Source organism: Schistocerca nitens, chromosome 1 (assembly GCF_023898315.1).
Source record: "Schistocerca nitens isolate TAMUIC-IGC-003100 chromosome 1, iqSchNite1.1, whole genome shotgun sequence".
Taxonomy (NCBI): Eukaryota; Metazoa; Arthropoda; class Insecta; order Orthoptera; family Acrididae; genus Schistocerca; species Schistocerca nitens.
The window spans coordinates 37,939,755-37,966,254 of NC_064614.1; the positions used below are offsets into that span (position 1 = coordinate 37,939,755).

A 26,500-nucleotide genomic window follows, 5' to 3' on the forward strand; every position below is an offset into this window, starting at 1 on the left:
CGGTCGCTTATACGACGAACTAAGAGATTATAGGGGTCTGTATGGGAGAAGCGTTTATGGGGAGCGCGGGCAGGATTTGCCGCGTTTCGTCCCACAGGAAGATTGTATTTGTGAAGTGATAGGAAGTTCTGGCCCTAACCGGCAGACTTTACTAGAAATAGTTGATGTTAATGGGGAGCACGAGCAAGATTCGTCGTGTTTCGTCCCGCAGGAGTTGGCTGTTGAAGTAGTAACGGAAAGTTCTGGCCCTAACCGGCAGACTTTACCGAAAGTTACAGTGGTAGAAGTAGCCGACCCATCCGACGCAAAACTCCAGTTTAAACATTGCGAAAGTATTGAGGAGAAAGATTACGAAAATTTTAGTGATAGCCGGACACGATTGGTAGAAAAGCATGTGGATTACAGCGTGTATGAGGTTAGAGCTGACATTATACGGTCAGACGATAGCAGTGTGGGTTGCGCAGATCTAGCGGAAGTAATTGCGGAGACTACTGGGCACATTCCTCCAGGTAGATTGGCGGATGATATCAATCTGGCCAAAGTGGAATCAACGAAGGTGACAATTAGTGAAATGATAGCAGGGCAACACTCACTAGTTGACGAGTTAGAGGAAAAGGTTTCGGTATTGGAGGCGAAGCTACAGATTAAGCCTCAGGACAAACGTGTTGAAATTAAGACTGTATGTGAACAGAGGCTGAAAAAGCCGCCAGATAAACCGGATTTAGGATCAAAGCCGGATGGTTTTTTCTGGAATGACCTGGATATAGACGAGGATTTACTGTGGGAGAATAAAGAAACAGTCGAGGACAAGTGTAGACAGATAGTAGTGTCTGTTAATATGCACGACCTACAACTAAACGTGTTGATTGACACCGGTGCAGAATTGAGTGTTGTATCTGGGAAAATATTTGAGTTACTGAAAGACAGACCTGGCATCGTAGTTATGCCAGTAACAGGAGTGAAAATTATCGGTGCTACTGGGAAGGCCAGTAAACCGGTCACAAAACAGATTTTTGTCCACTTCGAGATATGTGGGGCACGATTTGAACAAGAGTTTGTCGTCGTGCCAGACTTAACTACGGAAGTAATTATCGGGTTAGATTGGCTATTAAAGTACCATGCAGTGATTAACTGCGAAAGCAAAACTTTGACATGTACGTCACAAGATAAAACAAAAGTAGTTAGTTTTGACGAGGCAGGAGACGGTGTGCATAGGCAATACCAGCCTATACACATTGTTAACTGGCCGGATAACATTGACGTAGGAATGAGTTTGAACTGCCGTAACGTGAGGAATTTCGGCATTGACAAAAGTGTAGAAAGTGAAGTGGAAGAGATAATCAAATTCCCTCCACGGATTGACATTAGTATTGGTGTGAAAAAAGATCGTTTGCGAGAAGTAATGAAGCTAAAAGCCGATGCTCGCATACGTCGTCATGACGCTAAAGCGCGTTTTGCTAAGTTTGCAATCGGAGACTTAGTACTTGTAAAAGCTCATGAGAAATCAAGAGAGATAGACAATGAAATCTCTAAATTTAAGTTTGTGTATAATGGACCATATAAAGTCATTGGTATACCTCACACAAATGCTTATTGCTTAGAGTATCCAAGCTCTGGAAAACGATTAGGTATACGGAATATTGTAGACTTGAAATTGTACCAACCTAGGATTGATTAATACCACAGAATGGGTAATTTGTACAGTATGTAATATAGAGTGTAAGATTTAAGGATGTGCCATGTTGCGATGCTTTTGCCTGACCTAGAGGTCATTAAAGAACTTGTAATTAACAAGTAATTAATTTTTGATTAGACGTTTTAACCAATTGAAAAATCCAAGCTGCTAGTTTAAGTTTTCAGCTGAGTCACAGTAGATTAAGGAATGTAAATACGCTTTTGTAACTAGCTGTCAGATTTCATGAATGTGTGTTTTACTAGTCATTGCCGATGTACTTAGACGCTGTTTTAAGTTTCAGGCTAGTACATGCGTGTGATGATGGACAGTGTTGGGTTATCCACTGTGATAGTATTAAGGGACTCCTTGAGATTACTCGGGAGTGAGTTTTCCTAAAGAATTCAGTGAAACGGACGTTCTGGAAATGCCGCTACACAGGCGAGTGAGATCAAGCGTGCCGCACAGGCGGGCGCAACAATACTGGCAAGGTGGAGCCGCTGTCGGCTCTTGGGTCGCTGTCGGCTCTTGTGCCGCTGTCGGCATTCTTTGTACTTGCGAGTACGGAAGGCGGAGTTGTTTTTCTTCCCGGACAGCTGATGTGAAAGAATTCTGCTGTCAATATTTATGTTTTTGTCGATCTACTGTATATTATTTTCTTGTTTAGCGTTAAGTGGACTCTCATGACGAGTTAATAATTATGAAAAGGTTATATAAAATGTGTATTCTATGTAATTAATAATTAATTTGCGTATTTTGATCTACCTGTTTCTATGACCATGTAATCTGATTAATTTTGTAAATAGTATTCCATTTCTTGATACTGCTAGGAATTTAGATTTTTAGAATAGCTAAACCATTTTCTATGCTTTCTATGAATTTTAATATGTCGTCAACCTGTTTTATTTTGTGCAAGATGACAGAGTGGAATAAGATTAGGACTGTCTCCACTCAATTTTTATGGTCTAAAAAAATTGATTTATGCTTAATTAGACGAATGCTAAATTTTGATGATGTTTTGAGCATATGCATTTCCGCTGTTTATTTTTTGGGACATTTTCTGAGTCTGTTTAGGTTACACGAACATCCTCAGACAATGTGGGGCACGTGTAACGCCGGAAATGCATATCCTCCTATTTCCATCTATTGTACTGTAAGTTTTTTCCTTAATTTGTTACCTGAATATATGACATTTCTGTGCCTTTATATATTGTAGTTGGTTTACTATTTGTATATATATATATATATATATATATATATATATATATATATATATATATGTATATGTATTTATGTCGATGTATAATTGGTTTGTTTCGTAAATATTATTTGTATTTTTACGCTGGGTCTTGCCTAGGGAAAACTGCTATCGAACGATTACATCGATAGGTCGTGTGAAGAATCAAAGTGTGTAGGATCTTTGGTAGTGTTAACTCTGCCGCGTGGAGCGCGGGCAGGGCAGTTGGAGTCTGGCTGGAGTAGCGAGTGGAGCAGGTGTGTGGTGTGACGCTCCCGCGAGTTGCCGCGCTTTCGGGGTTTAGCAGCATGTAATTGCGCTCGACTTGCGATGATAGTTTCTGACATGGTGTCGCGGACGGGAAGCATTAGCTGGCGCACATCAAGAGCCCGTTTCGTCTGGTGCCCGTGTTGAGAAGAACGCGCGCCAACATCCAGCTTCTGCAACAGCGACGGCCGACAATGAGTGACTGTCGCCACCTCCTCGATCGACGGCTTCAAACCTTCAATCAACTAACAATGAAGACCAAAAGCACGTAAAGTTTCAGAACTGTATGGCAGACCTCAGCTTTTCACATTGTTCCATTTGCCTCGCAAAATTACAGCAACTTAGCATGAACCTTTGTTGCTCATTGTCCCAATTGCATTACCAAGCAGGGTCCCTTCCTTTTCCGAAATGAAACCGAGTGTCGTTGAAATTCAGACGCCAGCATTAAAGTACTATCATTGCATTTCATTACTTTAGTTTCAAAGTGCAGTTAAAGCATAGCTGGCTACAATAGTTAGATTACACAAGCACAAATTAAGAGTGCGAGTTTTGTTAGCATATTTTAGCTTACCTGTGACTGCAGCTCAGCTTGGTACGTACTAAATTTTACTATTGTTAATTATTCAGAATCATTTAATTCAAGTTCAAAGTTCAATCTCTTGTTTCTAAATTGCGTAGAGTCAAGTTGCTTTTGAAATGATTGTTGAGGTAGTCCAAGGCTAACCGTATTCTGCTGGATTTCGATGTGCTTCAGAAAGAAAGCTCACTATTAACTTCAGTCACTAAATTAACTTTCGATTTTCCGGATTTATTAATTCTTTTGCTAAATTAAGTCAGAGTGTAGTGAAATTTATTACTTCTGACAAACTTTCAGTTTTCACACTACACGTGTCAACCTTCAGTTGCCACGCTTCTAGTGCTAATTATATGTGTAATAACCTTTCTTTTTCAGTTACTATAGTAATTGTCCTTAGGACAGGCGACCGTGATTTCCCCCAAATCTCAAATATCTAATTACCGCTAGTTAATTGTTGACGTAACGGCCGCACATTTACTTTCTTTATTAACTTTACCCCTTTTCAAAATTAATTTCCACCAGTTTCATTTGCATTTTTCCTTTCATTTAGATGTAACCCTTTCCTCCCTCTTTACCGACAGATTAACTTCGGTGACGATTGCTTTTCCAAAATTCCCATTAGGTACACGCGGTTTAATTTTTCACTGTCATTAAGGTCGATAAGTGAGGGGGAGGTTACACTGCTACCCGTGTAATCGCGTCCTGCGTATAGTGGACAGCTGACCTATTCAGCGGAACCTGAAACCGAACCACCCTTTGGCGCAAGTCGAGGAATCTGTAGCCTACATGGTCGCTGAACCGTCTGAGCCTCTGATTCAGATCCTCCACTCGGCTCTGTACCAGAGGTCCGCAATCGGTCCTGTCGGCTATGCTGCAAATGGTCGGCACTGCTTTCATCTTTGCAAGAAAGACTGTCAGCCTTTACCACTTTTGTTAGCCGCTCGAAACCAGAGAGAATCTCTTCTGATCCAAAGTGACTCATTTCATTGGTACCGACGTGAGCAACCACCCACAGTTGGCTGCAACCTGTGCTCTTCGTGGCATCCGGGAGGACCCTTTAAACATCTGGAATGACTCCATCCGTTATGCACACGGAGTGCACGTTGGTTTTCTTTTCCTTCTTGGCAGGCATGTCCCTAAGAGGCCTCATAACGCGCCTAACGTTGGAGCTCCCAACTATCAATAATGCTACCCTCTGTGATTGCCCAGATCTTGCAGACTGTGTGGTTTCCTCTGAAACAGGGCGGGCGACAATATCTGGCTCAGCGAGAGAGGCAGTTATTCGGCTCGACACTTATTGACAGAATTGTATGTCCTCCTCAGGGATATCGTGTCAAATGCTGTTCAACAGGCGTGTTAGGTCGGTAAAATGCAGAACTTGTTGGAGGGCTCTGCCGATAATGCTCCAAACTTTCTCAGTTGGGGAGAGATCCAGCAACCTTGCTGGTCAAACAGGGTTTGGTAAGGATGAAGACAAGCAGTAGAATCTCTCCCCATATGCGAGGGTGCGTTATCTTGTTGAAATGTAAGCGCAAGATGGCTTGCCATGATTGGCAACAAAACGGGGCGTAGAATATCGTCGGCGTACCGCTTTACTGACAAGGGAACCTCCACATCGCACCCCCCTCAGTGGATAGGCCTTGAAAAACTGAACACAGATCAATCGAGAAAACTGGAAGAAGTTGTGTGGAACCATGAAAAAAATTAGTAAAATATACAAACTGAGTAGTCCATGCGCAAGATATGCAACATCAAGGAACATATGAGGTGAGAAGCGCCGTGGTCCCGTGGTTAGCGTGAGTAGCAGCGAAGCAAGAGGTCCTTGGTTCAAGTCTTCCCTCGACTGAAAATTTTACTTTCTTTATTTTCGCAAAGTTATGATCTGTCCGTTCGTTCATTGACGTCTCTGTTCACTGCAATAAGTTTAGTGTATGTGTTTTGCGACCGCACCGCAAAACCGTGCGATTAGTAGACGAAAGGACGTGGCTCTCGAATGGGAACCGAAAACATTTGATCCCAAGGTCATAGGTCAACCGATTCCTCCACGGGAAAACACGTCACGAAACTGGTGACGGCATGTGCGTGACATGACAGGAATATGTTGTCGACCCACGTAACTTGTACACTTAGCGAATGGGTAAAAAGATTCTTCTACCTTGTCCAATTTAGGTTTTCTTGTGGATCTGATAATCACTCCCAAAAAAGTGATGAAAACATAAGAGTTTGTCACATAAACCAAAAATAAAAAATTAAACTTTTCACTCGAGGGAAGACTTGAACCGAGGACCTCTCGTTCCGTAGCTGCTCTCGCCAACCACGGGACCACGGCGCTCCTTGACTCCCAGTGTCCTAATGTTACCTATCTTCGCATGGACTACTCAGTTTGTATATTTTGCTTATTTTTTTCATAGTTTCACACAACTTCTTCCTGTTTTCTCGATTGATCTGTGTTCAATTTTTCAAGGCCTATCCACTGTGCCAACTTATAACTAAATCTGAGGGGGGTGCGATGGGGAGGTTCCCTTGTGAGCAGATGACAGCAAAAGGGGTACTGCTATGAAAATAAATGGCACCCCAGACTATCACTCCTGCTTGTTGGGCCATATGGCGCGCGACGGTTAGGGATACGCACTTAGCAGGGCGTGGGGGCGGGCACTGGATGTCGAAAGGAAGCAACGGCGAATGCTCGCCGCTTGCAAGGAGGAGGCAGCGCCGGTTTCAGGTGAGGTGGCGGCCCCTCGTGCCAACTGACGTCAGTCGGTCCCGCGGCTGTGAGGTGCCCAACTCGCCTTCCGCGCGCGCGTCGGTTCGGGACTCTCTCATCTGTGCATTTTGTCTGCCTTGTTGTTCGTCTTTTCCGTATGTGTGTTCATCTCGCCTTGTCCTTTTGCTGGACATTTTCGTGTGTCTCAGAGTGGCCGGCTCATGCACTTTTATTCTTGTGGTCAGCCAGCCCACACCATCTGCTCTACGGGTTTAATACCTTCCTCTGCTTTTCCTTGTGGTGTACGTTTTCCCCCTGTTTTTGTTCCTTTCTTTCGTTCTCTCTTTCGGTGTGGTTCCCCATTCCTTTTACCCCCTTTACCTCCACAAATTAAAGTTGGGTGTTGCTTTACCTTGAGCCTTGTTTGCGTCAGGAAAACGGGACTGTTGACCCTGTGACAATCTGAGCAATTCTCTTAGGTTGTTCGCAGATGATGCTGTAATTTACCGTCTAGTAAGGTCATCCGAAGACCAGTATCAGTTGCAAAGCGATTTAGAAAAGATTGCTGTATGGTGTGGCAGGTGGCAGTTGGCGCTAAATAACGAAAAGTGTGAGGTGATCCACATGAGTTCCAAAAGAAATCCGGGAATTCGATTACTCGATAAATAGTACAATTCTCAAGGCTGTCAATTCAACTAGGTACCTGGGTGTTAAAATTACGAACAACTTCAGTTGGAAAGACCACATAGATAATATTGTGGGGAAGGCGAGCCAAAGGTTGCGTTTCATTGGCAGGACACTTAGAAGATGCAACAAGTCCACTAAAGAGACAGCTTACACTACACTCGTTCGTCCTCTGTTAGAATATTGCTGCGCGGTGTGGGATCCTTACCAGGTGGGATTGACGGAGAACATCGAAAGGGTGCAAAAAAGGGCAGCTCGTTTTGTATTATCACGTAGTAGGGGAGAGAGTGTGGCAGATATAATACGCGAGTTGCGATAGAAGTCATTAAAAGCAAAGACGTTTCTCGTCGCGGCGAGGTCTATTTACGAAGTTTCAGTCACCAACTTTCTCTTCCGAATGCGAAAATATTTTGTTAAGCCCAACCTACATAGGTAGGAATGATCATCAAAATAAAATAAGAGAAATCAGAGCTCGAACAGAAAGGTTTAGGTGTTGGTTTTTCTCGCGCGCTGTTCGGGAGTGGAATGGTAGAGAGATAGTATGATTGTGGTTCGATGAACCCGCTGCCAAGCACTTAAATGTGAATTGCAGAGTAATCATGTAGATGTAGATGTAGTTTGGTCCCTTTATATCCCAAACCAACCAACCAACCACTGGTGCCACAGACCGCAATCGTGGCTATATAGGCGGAGGACGATGCCAACCCTGGCAGTCAGTGGTTTTGCTTCTAACGACAGTGGTCGAGGCAGCCATCGAAAACTCGAGAATTTTATTCGAACTGTCCCAGCCTGAACACCGAGAAGATTGTATTCAGTCAGTCTGCTATCCAATTGCTGTCCGGGGCATCTGCAGACACGGCTTCACTGGTCATTGGGGCTGAACTCGAAGCAGGTCTCCTCACCGAGACAATTCTAGTCCAGTCAATGAGATTTCAGGCTGAAGACGTATCTTCACCAGGCGTCACGGTGTTCACAGCACAGCAGACGTCGACGATATTCTAGGCCCTTTTTGTTGCCCTTAATGGCAAGCGATCTTAGGCTTACATTTTAGCAAGATAATGCCCGCCCACACTCAGCGAGAGTTTCTACTGCTTGCCTTCGTGCTTGCCAAACCCTACCGTGGCCAGCAAAGTCTTGGATCACTCCCCAACTGAGAACATTTGAAGCACTGTGGACACGATCCTCCAATCAGTTCGCGCTTTTGACGATTGGAAAGAATGTGGCACAGTGTCTCTTACGAGGACGTCCAACAATTCTATCAGTGTCAAGACCAAATAATTGCCTGGATAAAGGCCAGTGGTGTACCAATGTAATATTGACTTGCTCAGTCTGTGAAGCTCTTTTTCTTGAATAAATCGTCCAATTTTTCGGAATTGTAATCATTTGTTTGTCTATACATGTACATCACATCTAGCGACTTCCATCCCATTTAGACAATTCCTTCATGGTGCGTCTTAGAGTGTAATACACAAAGAAATGATAACTGCAACCTTCCTGAAAACATCATGTCACAACCTTCAATCATGCAGTAACACACACGTACATACAATGTATATACACTTCACACAAACACAACATTCTGATTTTTGGCAGAGATAACATCCTCAATGAAGGACTAAGCCACAGAAATAAATCAATATACTTCAAGTCCCCCGTTCTGTACAAGATCATCGGATGATTACCCTTGGTTGTAAGGCTAATGCCAGACCTGGTAACTCCCTTCTATTTATTTCCAGTTGGTATCCTCCATCCACCCCACTATCAGCTTGTCTGTTATTTGGGTGAACAGACCATGATCCTTTAATTAGCGGGATGTCGAACAGTTCGCTCCACTCCTTGGGGTGAAAAAAAAAGACCTACCTAGAAAATAACCCACAACAGTAAAAAGCATTACAATCGAAGACTTTACTTGTTATTATTTTGGTCAACCACAAAACGAGCGCAAGAGAACTTTTAATGCAACTACATGTTTGCACCTTCACATCTGACAGGGGAAGAAGTGGGTGATGATGATGAGGTCCAGAGACCCTAATATAAATATGAGAAATGATGTGATAACATCCAGCCTACATCTGATGCTAAAAGAATAGGTAAATTCACAGAAACAGCAATGCAAGTAAACTCGTACTATACCCTAGCACGACGCTTCCGCGCATAGAGGCGGAGCGGAAAGGAAGCGGGGGGAGACAAGAACTGCGCATGCGCGGCAGCAAACGGGCAAAGTCAATGTTGCCGAAATGCATTGCCTACGGTACATCATATTATACGTTCAAATCTGTGAGGGGAATGAGAAGTATTAAAGCTAATTTCGATCAGTCGTCATGAGAGAAATATTAATTCACGCCTTGACGACGTTACGTCCACTGCTCCACAGCTTTACTCTGCGTGACGTCAGGAGACGATAACAGCTGACGCAGCTTTGTGAAGACGTGAAGCACGATTTTTCTCGAAACGACAAGTGTCTAACGACAAGCTAACAAACTGCTTGCAATAATTACCATTTATTGCGATTTGAACTGCATTGTAAGTAAAAATTTAATACACAACAAAAATAACTTCAAGCACAAACCGAAATCATTATATTTGCTTGGCAATCTGAATGGTGCGAAAATTGGCATTTGACCCTAAACAACGAAAAGTGTGAGGTCATCCACATGAGTGCTAAAAGGAATTCGTTAAACTTCGGTTACACGATAAATCAGTCAAATGTAAAAGCCGTAAATTCAACTAAATATCTAGGTATTACAATTACGAAAAACTTAAATTGGAAGGAACACACAGAAAATGTTGTGGGGAAGGCTAACCAAAGATTGCCTTTTATTGGAAGGACACTTAGAAACTGTAACAGACCTACTAAGGAGACTGCCTACACTACGCTTGTCCGTTCTCTTTTAGAATACTGCTGCGCGGTGTTCGATCCTTACCAGATAGACTGACGGAGTATACATCGAAAAAGTTCAAAGAAGGCGAGCACGTTTTGAATTATCGCGAAATATGGGAGAGAGTGTCACTGAAATGATACAGGATTTGGGCTGGACATCATTAAGAGAAACGCGTTTTTCGTTGCGACGGAATCTTCTCACGAAATTCCAATCACCAACTTTCTGCTCCGAATGGGAAATTATTTTGTTGACACTGACCTACATAGGGAGAAACGATCACCACGATAAAATAAGGGAAATCAGAGCTCGTTCGTAAAGATACAGGTGTTCGTTCTTCCCGCGTGCTATACGAGATTGACTAATAGAGAATTGTGAAGGTGGTTCGATGAACCCTCTACCAGACACTTAAATGTGATTTGCAGAGTATCCATGTAGATGTAGGTGTAGACAGCTGCTTCTGCTCAATAGAATTTTTAAAAATGTGTAAGGTGTGTGTGTGTGTGTCTTGTGTGGTGTGTGTCTGTGTGTTTGACTACATCACGTGTAGTCACTGAATGTAAAAAAGAATTAGTGGTAGAAAAGATTAATGTAAGAGACTGTCGTAAAAACGGCCAGTAAGTTGTCATATTTTTCGTTGTTAACGGGCATTACGAGTGTAAACTAACAAGTTCGGTATTACAGTGAGAGACCGAATTTATAATCCATTGAACAAGTAAAAAGTTAACCATCATCTGCGAATAACTCCAGGGAATCTGACCGACAATATCGAAAGCCAACGAATCTCGACAAGTAACAGTTACTGTCATTTTAAGGGCTTATCCAGTTCGTGCCTTGAAAATGACAGAGGTTTACAACATGGTGGGAGAAGCTTAACTTCTCCTTGGGCAATATGTTGACATTATAGCCTCCATAAGTAAAAGGATACAAAGTCTTAATCAAAGAGGCTACGAAGTTCTCATTATTATGTATGCAACTGATATGTTGACAAACACATTTTTAAGCCATGAGTCTTTAAAACTAAGAAATAATATTACTTTGTTCCAAAGTCTACATCGTACTACCATCGTCACTTCTATCTGTTTCCGAACAATCTGATTGTTAATTTACGATGATAGGTTCAAGACTTCTACCCCTCAACACTTTCTTGTCAAATTTTTCTTTCTGAAGCCTTTCAGCATGCCACACAGACTGTGCCAACGTTACAGGTGTTAACTTGCCTGTTACCTAATTGTGTATTGCCTCACGCACAAGCGATTCACAGTATGATGTCATTTCTGTGTGTAGATGCCACACAAACCAGCCAAATACGGCATAAAAAAACATGCTCTCGTAGATGCGAAGATATTCTATACCTTCAGACTGATAGTATACTCGAGAAAACAACCACCAGGACCTTACCAGCTTAGTAATAAAGAATGTGATATTGTAAACTGTTTGGTGGAGCGAATAACGAAAACAAATAGGAATTTGACGTTCGGTAATTGGTTTACTAATTACCCCCTTATGATCCATCTGTTGAAAGAACATTCCTCGACTTCTTTCGGAACAGTTCGTAAAAACAAGTGTTCCTGAGATTTTCAAAAAAGTAACAGAAGTATATAGTTTTCGATTTGGGTTCAAAAAATGGTTCAAATGGCTCTGAGCACTATGGGACTTAACTTTTGAGGTCATCAGTCCCCTAGAACTTAGAACTACTTAAACCTAACTAACCTAAGGACATCACACACATCTATGCCCGAGGCAGGATTCGAACCTGCAACCGTAGCGGTCGCGCGGTTCCAGACTGTAGCGCCTAGAACCGCTCAGCCACTCCGGCCGGCCTCGATTTGGGATCCAGAATGACATTACATTGGTGTCCTATGTACCTAAAATAAAAAAAAGTTCTACATCTACATCATACTCCGCAAACCCTCCAAGCCTGTTCCACCCGCGAATAGTGCGTGAGAAGAATGATTGCCAGTAAGCCTCTGTATTGGCTCTAATCTCTAGTGGTCAATACGCGAGATGTATGTGGGGGGAAGTAATATGTTGTCTGACTCCTCCTGAAAAAGTGCTGTCCCGAAATTTCGGTAGTAAATCTCTCCGTGATGTACAACGCCTCTCTTATAACGTCTGCCAGCGCAGTTTGTTTAGCATCTCCGTAACACACTCTCGCCAGCTAAACGATCTCGTGACGAAACGCGCCGCTCTTTGTTGGATCTTCTCTATCTCCTCTATCAGTCCTACCTATAGCGATCCCAGATAGATGAACAATACTCAAGAATCGGTCGAACAAGCGCTTTATAAGCCACTTCTTTCTTAGATGAGTTCCATTTCCTTAAGATTCTTCCGATGAATCTGTCTTGTGTCTGCTTTTCCCACTATCTGTGTTACACGGCCATTCCACGTAAGGCCGCTCTGGATAGTTAGGCCTAGATATTTTACGGCAGACACTGTCTCCAGCTGTTTGTCATCAATAGTGCAGCTGTACAGTAATGGATTTCTTTTCCTATGTATGTGCAATACATTACATTTATTTATCAACTGCCAGAGTCTGCAGCATTCATCAATTCTCTGCAGGTCGTTCTTCAAATTCTTACTATCTTCTGGCGTTTCTACTTTGGTGTAAACAACTGCATCATCTGTGAATAGCCTTAAAGAGCATCAGACGCTTTCTACTAGATCGTTTATATATATTGTGAACAGCAATGGTCCTATCATGCTTCCCTGTGGTACTCCGGGTATTACCTTTACATCTGTCGATTTAGTTCCGATAAGAGCGATGTGTTGAGTTCTATCTGCAAGAAAGTCTTGAAACCAATCGCAGGTCTGCTCCGATACTCCGTAAGCTCGTATTTTTTTTCATCAAACGGCAATGCGGGACGGTGTCAAATGCCTTACTGAAGTAAAGGAACACGACATCAATCTGAGTGCCTTTGTCCACTGCGCTGTGGATCTCTCGGAGGAACAGAGCGAGCTGAGTTCCGTACGATCTCTGTTTGCGGAATCCCTGTTGATTTTTATAGAGGAGCTGTTCATTTTCCAAGAACGTCATAATTCTTGAGCATAAGAATGTTCCACAATTCTACAACAGATTGACGTCCGCGATATAGGTTTATAATTGTGTGGATCTGTCTTTTACGGCCTTTCCTAAAAACGGGAATTACCTGCGCTTTTTACCAGTCTTTAGGTACCTTTCGTTGCTCAAGCGATCTACGATAAATTACTGCTAGAAAAGGAACAAGTTCTTTCGCATAATCTTTATAGAATCTTATGGGTATCTCATCTGCTCCTGAAGCCTTTCCACTAAGCGATTGTAGCAGATTTTCAATTCCGCGATCGGTTATCTCAGTATCTGCCATTTCCACATTCGCACGAGGATTGAAAGATGGACAGTGTTACGATCTTACGCGGTGAAACAACTTCGGAAGGCCGAATTCAGTATTTCCGCCTTCTCTCTGTTATCTTCCGATTCAGTGCCGGTGTGGTCGCTGAGAGAATGAATAGATGATTTTGACCCACTTACTGATTTTACATACGACAAAAATCTCTTAGAGTTTTTACTCAGGTCAGTTGACAACGTCTTACTTTCGAAATCATGGAACGCTTCTCTCATTGCTCTCCTTACGCTCATTTCCGCTTGTGCTGGTTATGTCAACTTTACACCATGATAAATACATAGACCAGTCGACAGGAGATAAAAGAAAACCGGAATGATTACTTATTACAATGCAAGTAAGGCCGTGTCGATGTCACAGATGAACTGAGTGCCACGTATGATGTTGCCTGCAACAGCAAACGTTGGCCTATGACATTTTTTTATGGTATACCTAATATTGCTGCCATAAATACCATCACAGTCTAAAGAGAAAATAACAAAGGTGACAAAACACGCATGAAGCGCCGGGATTTCATTCGTAATTTAGGTTTGAATCCGATAAATGACCGTCTTCGCATTAGACAAGAAAACTTACGTATTCCAAGGGAAATTCCAAAGAGGATTGCTGATCAGCTGGGAGAAACATCATCGCCAGTTCAAAAAAAGACTGATAGATATGTCTTGTGTGGCGACTTACTGAAAAAAAAGACTGGAAAACAAAACGTTGTTCGAAGTGTGAGAAGTCAGTATGTATGGAGCATGCGATTTTTGTGCGCGGAGAAAGATCTGATTTGTAGGTGTAATATTGGAGCTGAACTAATTGCTCTCATACGACCTTTTATTTTCTTTTTCTGTTTTTAATTAGAAGATAATATTAATATGTTAATTAAGATAGATACTGCCTACAGAAAAATTAAAGACCTTTGGAGAAAAGAGAACCACTTGCATGAATATCAAGAGCTCAGATGGAAACCCAGTTCTAAGCAAAGAACGGAAAGCAGAAAGGTGAAGGAGTACATAGAGGGTCTATACAGGGGCGACATACTTGAGGACAATATTATGAAAATGGAAGAGGAGGTAGATGAAGATGAAATGGGAGATACGATACTGCGTGAAGAGTTTGACAGAGCACTGAAAGACCTAAGTCGAAACAAGGCCCCGGGAGTAGACAACATTCCATTAGAACTACTGACAGCCCTGGGAGAGCCAGTCCTGACAAAACTCTACCATCTGGTGAGCAAGATGTATGAGACAGGCGAAATTCCCTCAGACTTCAAGAAGAATATAATAATTCCAATACCAAAGAAAGCAGGTGTTGACAGATGTGAAAATCACCGAACTATCAGTTTTAAGTCACAGTTGCAAAATACTAACGCGACTTCTTTACAGACGAATGGAAAAACTGGTAGAAGCCGACCTCGGGGAAGATCAGCTCGAATTCCGTAGAAATGTTGGAACACGTGAGGCAATACTGACCCTACGACTTATCTTAGAAGAAAGATTAAGACAAGGCAAACCTACGTTTCTAGCATTTGTAGACATAGAGAAAGCTTTTGACAATGTTGACTGGAATACTCTCTTTCAAATTCTGAAGGTGGCAGGGGTAAAATACAGGGAGCGAAAGGCTATTTACAATTTGTACAGAAACGAAATGGCAGTTATAAGAGTCGAGGGACATGAAAGGGAAGCAGTGGTTGGGAAGGGAGTAAGACAGGGTTGTAGCCTCTCCCCGATGTTATTCAATCTGTATATTGAGCAAGCAGTAAAGGAAACAAAAGAAAAATTCAGAATAGGTATTAAAATCCATGGAGAAGAAATAAATACCTTGAGGTTCGCCGATGACATTGTAATTCTGTCAGAGACAGCAAAGGACTTGGAAGAGCAGTTGAACGGAATGGACAGTGTCTTGAAAGGAGCATATAAGACGAACATCAACAAAAGCAGAACGAGGATAATGGAATGTAGTGGAATTAAGTCGGGTGATGCTGAGGGAATTAGTTTAGGAAATGAGACACTTAAAGTAGTAAAGGAGTTTTGCTATTTGGGGAGCAAAATAACTGATGATGGTCGAAGTAGAGAGGATATAAAATGTAGACTGGCAATGGCAAGGAAAGCGTTTCTGAAGAAGAGAAATTTGTTAACATCGAATATAGATTTAAGTGTCAGGAAGTCGTTTCTGAAAGTGTTTATATGGAATGTAGCCATGTATGGAAGTGAAACGTGGACGATAAATAGTTTAGACAAGAAGAGAATAGAAGCTTTCGAAATGTGGTGCTACAGAAGAATGCTGAAGATAAGGTGGGTAGATCACGTAACTAATGAGGAGGTATTGAATAGGATTGGGGAGAAGAGAAATTTGTGGCACAACTTGACTAGAAGAAGGGATCGGTTGGTAGGACATGTTCTGAGGCATCAAGGGATCACCAATTTAGTACTGGAGGGCAGCGTGGAGGGTAAAAATCGTAGAGGGAGACCCAGAGATGGATGCACTAAGCAGATTCAGAAGGATGTAGGCTGGAGTAGGTACTGGGAGATGAAGAAGCTAGCACAGGATAGAGTAGCATGGAGAGCTGCATCAAACCAGTGTCAGGACTGAAGACCACAACAATTTTGTTCGAATTTTGTATGAAAAAAATATTAAACTTCTGAAACTTGTACTTTTTCTGAGAAAATATATTCACTTCATTATTTCATCCAAAAAAAAGGTTTTATAACTTAAAAATAGTATTTTATTTGCTCATTTTGTTTAATAGACAGCCTTGTTCAAAACATTAACAGACAGTGTCGGTTAGTCCGTCAGTGAGAGAGCACCGCGAGTTCCTGCTGCTAATAAGGCGAGTACACCGTTCGTTTACTACATATTTCTACGAGCTTCAAACAGGGGCGACTTCCTTTCAGTTACCTTTGTAGTTACTAGCATATTTTCCTAATTTTTTGCGTGTTTGAGTGCTTACTAGGAGAAACCTTTCATTTTAAAAACAGTGTATCGTACAGTACCGCCGTTCCTATCGACCGTTGTATCGACCCTCGTGTCGCCAGTTTTCTTTCTCCTGATAACAACGTCCTCAGGAGTAGTCCCCGCCCGGAGATCCGAGTGGGGGGCTATTTTACCTGCGGAATATTTTACCCAAGAGGACGCCATCATCATTTAACCATACAGTAAAGCTGCATGCCCTCGGTAAAAATTACGGCTGTAGTTTCCCCTTGCTTTCAGCCGTTCGCAGTACCAGCACAGCAGGGCCGTTTTGGTTAGTGTTACAAGGCCAGATCAGTCAATCATCCAGACTGGTGCCCCTGCAACTACTGAAAAAGGCTGCTGCCCCTCTTCAGAAACCACACGTTCGTCTGGCCTCTCAACAGATACCCCTCCGTTGTGGTTGCACCTACGGTACGGCCATCTGTATCGATGAGGCACGCAAGCCTCCCCAACAACGGTAAGGTCCATGGTTCTTGGAGGAGGGGGGGGGGGTGGCGGCACCCCATATAAACAAGCTAATTGGAATTTTAATTATTCACGTAATATCAATTCCTCGCTAAGAGTTTCTTACAGCCTCAAGATAATGTGCTGTTTTCTGACGACAACTGTAGATGACTGCAGGTTGGTGAATATTTATAAGAACTTATGCATTCCACTCAGGACGGTGGAAGCAAATAAGCGCCTCGCGTGTACTGCAGTCTTAGTACAAAGCAGATCAGTGACACGTCATCTGTGGTAACACAGAGGAGATAGGAAGGAGAGAAGTTTAAAAGAGCAAGGGTTTATAATACGCACGTATACGTCACCCTCTCTATCCGACTCTCTTTGTTTCAACTTACCGTGCCGTCACGGCGTGCTGAGATCACACAGTTTCTCATTCGGTCTGCGATTGTAGTAGACAGTGAAGAATATGTTCTTATTGCACTGTAGGTCTGTTGATATATACTTCACCTACGGACCCAAATTCATCAGTCGAAAAGAAAAGAAAAAGTTTACTATAGTGGAAGAGAGGGGAAAGCTGTACAATTTCAAGTCGAAAATAATTCTGACCTCATATTCCATGGGGCGCATCACAGCGCAACACGCAGTCACAGAATTCCGAAGTCAACAATCCAAATGCCATGGTTCTAGGCTTGGGGCCACAAGAGCGGAATACGTGCAAACGTCAGCTGCGCGGTAAATGGACGCATCGCTATGGCACACGGGGTAGATGCAGCAATCTATACGAGGCAGAACGTCTGCTGTTGCGTAAATTCGCCGCTTACCAGCCGCATCGCCCATAGACGGACGGGACCCGGGAGGTGGCAACCGCAGTGCTACGAGACACGAAAATCAATTGGGCAGTTCACACGGGCGATGCGGCACGTGTGCGAGGAGGAACCTTCTGACTATAGGCCGGCAGTACCGGGAGCGGGGTGCCCACTGTCCGTAGGCTGCGTTGCGTTCTCCGTAGCAGGTGTGTGAGTAAAAATGTGGCATGTAAATAAATAAAGGGTCAAGCGCAAAACAATGAAAATTTGAGTTATAGGTGAAATAGAGGTGTAAACGCAAACATTTGTTCTGACAAAAGTGCTGTCACAAGATGGCACTCGTGTCATAACACCAACATCGAAGTTCTAATAATGTCATGGGCCAACACTCTATTAATGTCTTAGAGTGCACTTTTGTGAATTGCTGATAACAGAACTAGCTCTGTGATTGTTTGCAACAATAGGGCATTGCTGAAGTAAACTGCAAGAAGCGGAGTTTTACGACTTTAAGTCAGCTGCTGAAACACACAAAATTTTACCAATGTGCATATTTGAAAAGCACGGTGGATCAGATTAACTGCTGAACGGCAAGAGGTAATGCAAGTTCGGTCTACTCTCCTTGGAAATGAAAGAGTTCAAGGAATATTACGTCTTGAAGAGGAACGTGGGGCCTTCTGATCCTCAACAGGTGCAGCTAGAAACAATACACTGTGGACCTAGGATGTCTGAAAGAAAGAGATGGGGTCTAGCTAAAATGATTCTTTGAAAGAGGAGAATTAGTGGTTTTACGAGAACCTTGTGAAATGAGTGAAAATGCGCATGATCGCACTTGCATAGTTATTTATGTTAAAGCTATAGCACACAGAACGTTTCATTTTCTTCAAATCTGTATAATTTTGCTCTGGAACCTACTAAGGTAGAATAAAAAAAGCATATATGAAAAAAAACCTGTATTTTTCGTGTTTGTGCCATGATCCCCAACTTTTATAGGGCTTTTGTACAACTGCTACACACATTTGGTTGATTACCTCAAAATCAGATTTCTGACGTTTGACCCAGTATTTACTTATTACATGTAACAAACTGTCTTACACGATGTGTCCTCCGGACATAGAGGAAATCGATTTGAACAATGGAAGTGGAGAAGAGAGCTTGTATTTGAGATTCGGCATGGCATCTTCTGTGAATTATTTCTTGATTTCGCAGAGCATTCGAATATAGAGAAAATCAGCTGGTAGTTGTTTCTTTTCACTTCTTCATTAATTTAATAGTTTGGGTTACAGGATCAGTCGGAATTGCAATAGAATTAGCGATTTAGTTTTCCCCACGCGTGACGGATTTTTATTCATACATTCGTCAACCTCTGAGAAACTTTTAGTTTTCTCTTATGGTTGAAAGGTTACGTCTTGCATATTTTTTTTATTTGGTTTCAGGTTTTTTAATTTGGTTTCAGGTAGAGCCCATTTCACCAAATACAGTTATTTCACGCAATGATACAGACAGGATTTTGGCCTGATTTCATTACCTAATAAAATATTATCGTAAGTAAAAGATATAAGGATTCAACGAAGTACATTAGTCTAACTACACCTTTACAATAAAAGCCACGAAATTTTAAGGTAAAATCCAATTATATATATGCATATCAAAATATTAAATATATTCTCAAATTTCAAAGTTACCTTTCACAAAGTCGAATGAAATAGCAGATACATTTGGCAGCGTACCTATAAATGGAACTAGGGAGGAAAGCAGTCCTGTTTCTGAAATATTGTACTGCATAATTGTTCTTGGATGATGGCATTTATCACACTCTGTTAATACATGTACAATGTCCTCTCAATGAGGCAGAAATCACAGCTTGGACAATGAATTAATTTTAACTAATGTCTCGTTTTATTAGTATTCATATGACCTGCTCTTAGTCTGTTAAGAGTAAAAATTTATCCTCTCATGAGCTCCTAGTTCAGAAACAAATCGTGACCGTTGTTGAATCTCTCAGTACCATGTTCCTATGACGTTACGGTCTATATCTACTAACTTTGTACATTCCGTATTTGCTTGGCTGGCGAGTCTACTACGAAAATCGCTCTATTGTAGGGACGTGCAGATGAAAAGTAAAGGCTGCACCATTTTTGCCAGTTGATGTGCACGTTATTTGCCCCTTATTCCATCTTGAATCATCTGACAAAATTTAGTAAGAAGACTAATTAATTCGCAATTATTATGGAATTCAATAACTTGTTTTAAAAAATAACGTGCAACTAAGGAGAAGGCAGATCAAATGTTTACGAAAATTCTCAGTTCTGTAAATATTCGCCGGTCGGAGTGGCCGTGCGGTTCTAGGCGCTACAGTCTGGAACTGTGTGACCGCTACGGTCGCAGGTTCGAATCCTGCCTCGGGCATGGGTTTGTGTGATGTCCTTAGGTTAGTTAGGTTTAAGTAGTTCTAAGTTCTAGGGGACTGATGACCTCAGAAGTTAAGTCCCATAGTGCTCATAGCCATTTGAACCATTTTTGAACCTTCGACATTTACTTTATTGTAAAGAGAGATACATGACTAAAAACAGAACATTAAACCGCATTCAGGAAGCACTGCTATAACACTAGTTTGCGGATAGTGTGAGAGTGAGAAAGTCATCCGTATCAGATTAATTTGTTTTCTGTTTGAGACGAATTAACTGGTTCAGAAACCGAAAATAACAACCTGTTCAGAACATACAAATCAGCAAAATGGTAGTTGTAATGGGAAATGCGTATGATAGCTAATATTCTGTCTTAGATACACTATGTGATCAAAAGTATACGGACACCTGGCTGAAAATGACTTACAAGTTCGTGGCGCCCTCCATCGGTAATGCTGGAATTTAATCAGGTGTTGGCCCACCTTTAGCCTTGATGACAGCTTCCACTCTCGCAGGCACACGTTCAGTCGGGTGCTGCAAGGTTTCTTGGGGAATGGCAGCCCATTCTTCACGGAGTACTGCACTGAGGAGAGGTATCGATGACGGTCGTTGAGGCCTGGCACGAAGTCGGCGTTCCAAAACATCCCAAACGTGTTCTATAGGATTCAGGTCAGGACTCTTTGCAGGTCAGTCCATTCATTACTGGGATGTTATTGTCGTGCAATCACCCCGCCAAGGGCCGTGCATTATGAACAGGTGCTAGATTGGGTTGAAAGATTCTGTCGCCATCATCGAATTGCTCTTCAACAGTGGGAAGCAAGAAGGCGCTTAAAACATCAATGTAGGCCTTTGCTATGATAGTGCCACATAAAACAAGGACGCAAGCCCCTTCCATGAGAAACACTATCACACCATAACATCCGAATTTTACCGTTGGCACTACACACGCTGGCAGATGACGTTTACCGGGCATTCCCCATACCCACACCCTGCCATCGGATCGCCACATTGTGCACCGTGATTCGTCACTCCACACAACGTTTTTCCACGGTTCTATCGTCCATTGTTTACGCTCCATACACCCAGCGAGGCGTCGTTTGACACTGACCGGCGTGATGTGGTCTTATGAGCAGCCGCTCGACCATGAAATCCAAATTTTCTCACCTCCCGTCTAGCTGACATAGTACTTGCAGTGGATCCTGATGCAGTTTGAAATTCCTGTGTGATGGTCTGGATAGATGTCTGCCTATTACACATTACGACCCTCTTCAACTGTCGGCGGTCTCTGTCAGTCAACAGACAAGGTCTGCCTGTACGTTTTTGTGCTGTACGTGTCCCTTAACGTTTCCACTTCACTATCACATCGGAAACAGTTGACCTAGGGATGTTTAGGAGTGTGAAAATCTCGCGTACAGACGTATGACGCAAGTGACACCCAATCACCTGACCACGTTCGAAGTCCGTGAGTTTCGCGGAGCGCCCCATTCTGCTCTCTCACCGTGTCTAATGACTATTGAGATCGCTGATATGGAGTACCTGACAGTAGGTGGCAGCACAATGCACCTAATATGTAAAACGTATGTTTTTGGGGGTGTCCGGATACTTTTGATCCCATAGTGTAAGAGCTCAGATTTATAGGCATAGTTAATCTCATATTCGTATCTTGCTTCTGTAATGCATTTCTAAGGGAGCGAGTAATCCATCAAAGCTTTAGAACCATATTCTGAAGTGGTTTAAAAATTTATATTCACATTCTGGTAAACGTAGAAAGCTGCTTGTGTTAACACACTACTGACTACTGGATGTACCGGGTACATTCGGGGTATTTTTCTTTTCTTGCAAAACTTTCAGCCCTATGGACTCCAAACTGCATAGTATCGACGATCCATCTCAACTACCGTCTAAAGAAAGAAGGAAAGAAGCAAATTCTGTCTACTTGCTTGGACTGCTCGCAGCTAAGAGACGAACAATAATTGTATTATATTTCTCGTTGTACTTGAACGAAAAGTTTATTTTTATTTCTACTGTCATTTAATCGGAAAGTAAATTATCAGGTCGGCTTTACCTTTTTTTAACTTTTTTAACACTAGTAGTTATTGAACGTTAAGTGAATAGAACTGATGCTGTAGGCAAGAAAAAAGACAGATACAGTACACAGCTAACTCTGCCCATGTATCTGCAATGTCTATCTCTATTTCCAAAATGAAAAATCTCTTAACGCAATGGTTAATGTAAAGTGTGTCTGCAACTGTTAACAACACGCAAAAGAGAAATCCGAGGCACAAATGCCAATACATATCACTTATTTACTCGGGGCCGCAAGGAGACATGGCTCCCGTCCCACTGTTAAGAACGATTTCGATATGTTAGCTACAGTTCATATACCGGAATGTTTACCTAAATTGAACCAAACGCAAACTGGCCAGCGATTACACTTTTCAAAGTAAACATTTACTTTTTTTCGGAGTACATGAAAACTATGAGCAATTACGAAAAGAGAGAGTTCATGATCAGGCTACGATATATGATTATAAGATGTGAAAGAACCAACTTTTTTATGGGATAATTTCCTTAGAACCGAATATCAATACAAATGAAAAAGACTGCATAGGACAGAACACACACGGATCCCATAACAGTGGTTTTCAATTTTTTGAGTGCAAAGTAAATTTTTAATTAGTAACGAAGTACACAGAAGGATGAAACTTTGCTTCGTTTGCATAAAACGATTTCTTAGAGTCACAGCAACTATCCCGATATTCGGTTCTCCGCATTTCGTTCCCCAGCTAGCCGCATGGCTATAGCACTATCGGTCTTGTCGCAGTACTTACGTCTATAGTGGTTTCAGACCTATATTGTTAAGAATAGATTGTACACACCAGTTTGAGGTTGTTCCCGGAGGTTCCCGACAGTCATCTCGTCAAATGCTGGCCCGAGTTTGACTACCCAAATAATCCAGAAAATGTAGCTTTCGATATTTATTTTATTAAGTTTTAACTATGTCAGTCAGTTTTAAAAATAGAAGGCATTAAAATAATGCAATAAATCCATTAGCATTATCAGATACGAAGTTCTGTAATCAAGCAAATTGGCATCAAACTTTAATAAGCGTCTTTGAAGTTCGTTTTCTATATCTCCAGTTTAAGAAGTATTAATCAGTCGTATTTTTGCCGGTTACTTTTGTTAATAACACACGGAATTTTTCACAATGTAAAGTATTCCTATATTCTTTTGTATTTCAGATTTTTAATTTTTGGGGTAGATCTAATATTATTCGAATATGAACAAAAATACCTTTGTGAACATTTTCTAGCATAAACTCCTAATTCGTTGGATCGCTGGATTTAAGCATATGGTGATGTAATTTCAGATTGTTAAGTCGCAGAGGTACCATCTAAATTCATATTCATAGTACAAGAGCTCTGTAGTTTACTTACGCTAATGAAGTATGCTTAACTTTTAGGTATCAAAGCAATGTACCTTCAAAATACGGAACTATTAGTCGTTTGACATAACACGTATTGCGTTTATCATATCAAATGACGACAGTTCAAATCCGCGTCCAGCCATCTAGTTGTACGATTTCCGTGATTTACCTAAACAGCTCCTTACAAAGCATACGGCCGACTTCCTTCCGCGTCCTTGACACAATCCGAGCTTGTGCTCCCTTTTCAATAACCTCGTTGTCGACGGGACGTTAAATCCTGATATTCAACGCCGATGCTGCCTGATGAAGTCCAGTTTGTCCGTGAATTGTTGAATTAGGCGCAAGATATTTGAAGAAGGCTGTTTTACTCGCCACTAATTCGCTCGGGGCTTATCTCCGCAGAGGTCTGAGAAACGATAATTACTCAAACTCTTTTATCTTCCAAGATACCGAAACACATTTTTCAATGTGATATAAGGACATAAAAGGAGGAGCGTATGCCCACAGTAACAAAATGCACGTTTTTGTCATCAAACTATTCACAAAAAGAGGTGGGCAACGTAGTTTTACCCACAGTCTCATGTAAACACTGTCTATGGGGCCGAAAAATACGATGAAAGGCAGCCACAGTCTTTACATTTAATATACTTGTTTGTTTTAGCGACATATGCCACTGATGTAAGTCCTCCTTATTTTATGGAACTATAGTGTAAATATTTTTTGTGTTTATTATGCAATAGTGTGACAAATTATCCGATATAGTCTAGACATCGAAGACAGAGGAATAGCACTAGAATTACAGGACTGCGCGATGAAATGTGAGCTGTTGGAAATGATGCTAAACGCCCTTAGAAATAGTAAACAGCAGAGCTACTCGATTTAATTTTACTATTGGATACTTTTGTCTGAAGATACATCCTATGATATACGTTTTTATGTGCTGACACAAACTAGGAATGACGTATTAGTGTTCACGAAATGTCAGTTAACACGTGGTAAATAAATACGTTCTATCATAATAGTGCCAAAACTAAAACTGGTCGCCCAGGCCGATTACGTTCCACATTTTAGCGCGAAGCATAGCAGAATTCTTTTTGTTGTGAGAAGCATTAACAATCTCTTGAGTTGGAGCCGGAATACGAAAAACGGCTTATATTAGCAAACACGCAAAAAACAAAAGTATTTCAATGTCACGGGCGAGCAGCGAAATACTTGTCCTGTTATCTATTACCTTGCGCAAAATCATTCATTGACCTGTGATACAAAGGGTTATGTGACGCCACCGCTTGCAGGACATCAGAAATTCTTTTAGTTACAACAGCACTCACGCTGACTGTCATGCCAGACAATCAGCTTTTCCGCGCAAGCCACCTGCAGTCTACGAGACAATAGAAATTACGAACTGACAATTAATGCTTTATGAACTCACCAGATACCGCTGCTGTCGTAACGGCAGTCGGCTGTCACAGCGCGCTACGCACGATGGGAGCGAGCATGCGCAGTGCTGGTTCGCCTCTTTAAGTACTGTGTAGGGAATGTTGTGCAATTGACTTTAGCACGCTGCCGCATAATCGAGATTTCTGAAGCGTTGCGCGAAACGATGCAAGATTGTCACTATGAATTTAATCTTGAATATCTCATGTAGTTTGTGAAGAGGATGAAAATCATTTTTAAAACGAATACATATTAATTTTCTTCCTACAGCACAGTGTGCGGTGTTTTGAAACCTTTTAACAGATTGAAACTCGAACCTAAACAATGCACTCACCGAAGGAATTATGAAGCAGAGATTCTTTCCTGCCGGGTGTACTATACACGCTAGGTATACGGGAGAGATTTAATGGTAGAATGGACGCTATGAAATCGCGCCGTGAGTCGTGCCTGTCTCAATTCCACTCACAGCTTCATACTGACATTAAGTTCCACAACAACCGCAGCAGAGTGAATGCTTCATTATGGACCTTTTATGGGGTACAAGCTACAAAAAATTAAAATTATTCTTAAAATTTTATATACTTAATTAAACGTTTTTCAGTAAAAAAAAATCGTTTGCACATTGTCAAACCTGTGCTGCACTTTTGCGTGGCACGAAATAAACGTATTGTATTAAACACCAAAATCTATTTTTTTCGATAATGTCACAGTAAACATGCAAAATATTGGTAAATAGAGTCAATCCTTCAACATCGTTGAACTTAAATAAAATTTAAATCGATGTAAAAAAGAAAACTGTTCATTAGAACAGGATAATCCAGGTATCGTAACAAGCAAGCGAATAAAGCGCACCATCTCTCAAACTAGTGATGTTGCCGATCATATTCTTTTTAAAACCCAACAACATCCATTAAGTGTCTCGTGGCTCATTTTGCTTCTTCAAAAGTTACAAAAGCTTCTCTCTATCGGTTATCAGTCTGGCTCCATTAAAATAATTTTTGTAAAATTGTAGGAAGTCCAAGAGCAAATTTTTCCAATGATTGAAGATATTTCACTGTCAGATGCATTCTTAAGTGACATAATTAATTGGTTGATGACTTCAAAATACTAGTTTTTGAAAATTCATGAGGCTTTTTGAATTTGAAGTTTGATCGAGCCTTTTAGGAGTTTCTGACCATCGTTAAAATAGAAGTATATATTAATTATAAACAGAAAACATCAACCACAATTCAATAAAATTTTTAATCGTAATAACTCTACTGTTGGAATTTAGACTGTTACAGAAGGTAAATACACTGATGGAGAAAAATCGAACGCCTAGAAGAACTTGAGAGACATAAACGAAAGTTGGTAGATCCGTTTCTACGTCTGAGAAATGTTGTATATTCACATTTCGCGGCAGTCGCAAAAAAGTGACTCTGACAGCGACACTATGAAGATTTCATTTCTAGCAAATCAGGTTTGCTTCAAATACAATCTGTAACGGTCGTGAGCGTTAGTTATCTTTGAGATAGCTCGTGGGTTGATGTTGGTCAAGAACGCCTTCCAGGCGGCAGAGATGCCATTATCGACACACCACTGAGTTTGAACGGGATTGTGCAATAGGGCGACGAGAAGGTGAATGTT

The 26,500-nt window shown here is 41.6% G+C and overlaps 1 protein-coding gene across 4 annotated transcripts in view; it reads right to left on the bottom strand.

The window, feature by feature from the left end:
* Positions 1 to 26,500, bottom strand: part of LOC126240775 (serine/threonine-protein phosphatase 6 regulatory ankyrin repeat subunit C-like) — an 881,520-nt gene that overhangs the window by 330,335 nt on the left and 524,685 nt on the right. The window contains exon 1 of one of the 4 annotated variants that reach the window (XM_049947951.1): positions 24,870 to 24,946. The exons of 1 other annotated variant lie outside the window; for it this stretch is intronic. Coding sequence is in view for 1 of the 3 variants with exons in the window: in XM_049947950.1 (XP_049803907.1) it covers positions 24,672 to 24,686 (15 nt within the window). In the remaining 2 variants the exon portion in view is untranslated. Of the gene's footprint in view, positions 1 to 24,671; positions 24,808 to 24,869; positions 24,947 to 26,500 lie in introns of those variants that run through there. 2 more of the 4 variants (XM_049947950.1, XM_049947952.1) reach the window with 2 other exon arrangements.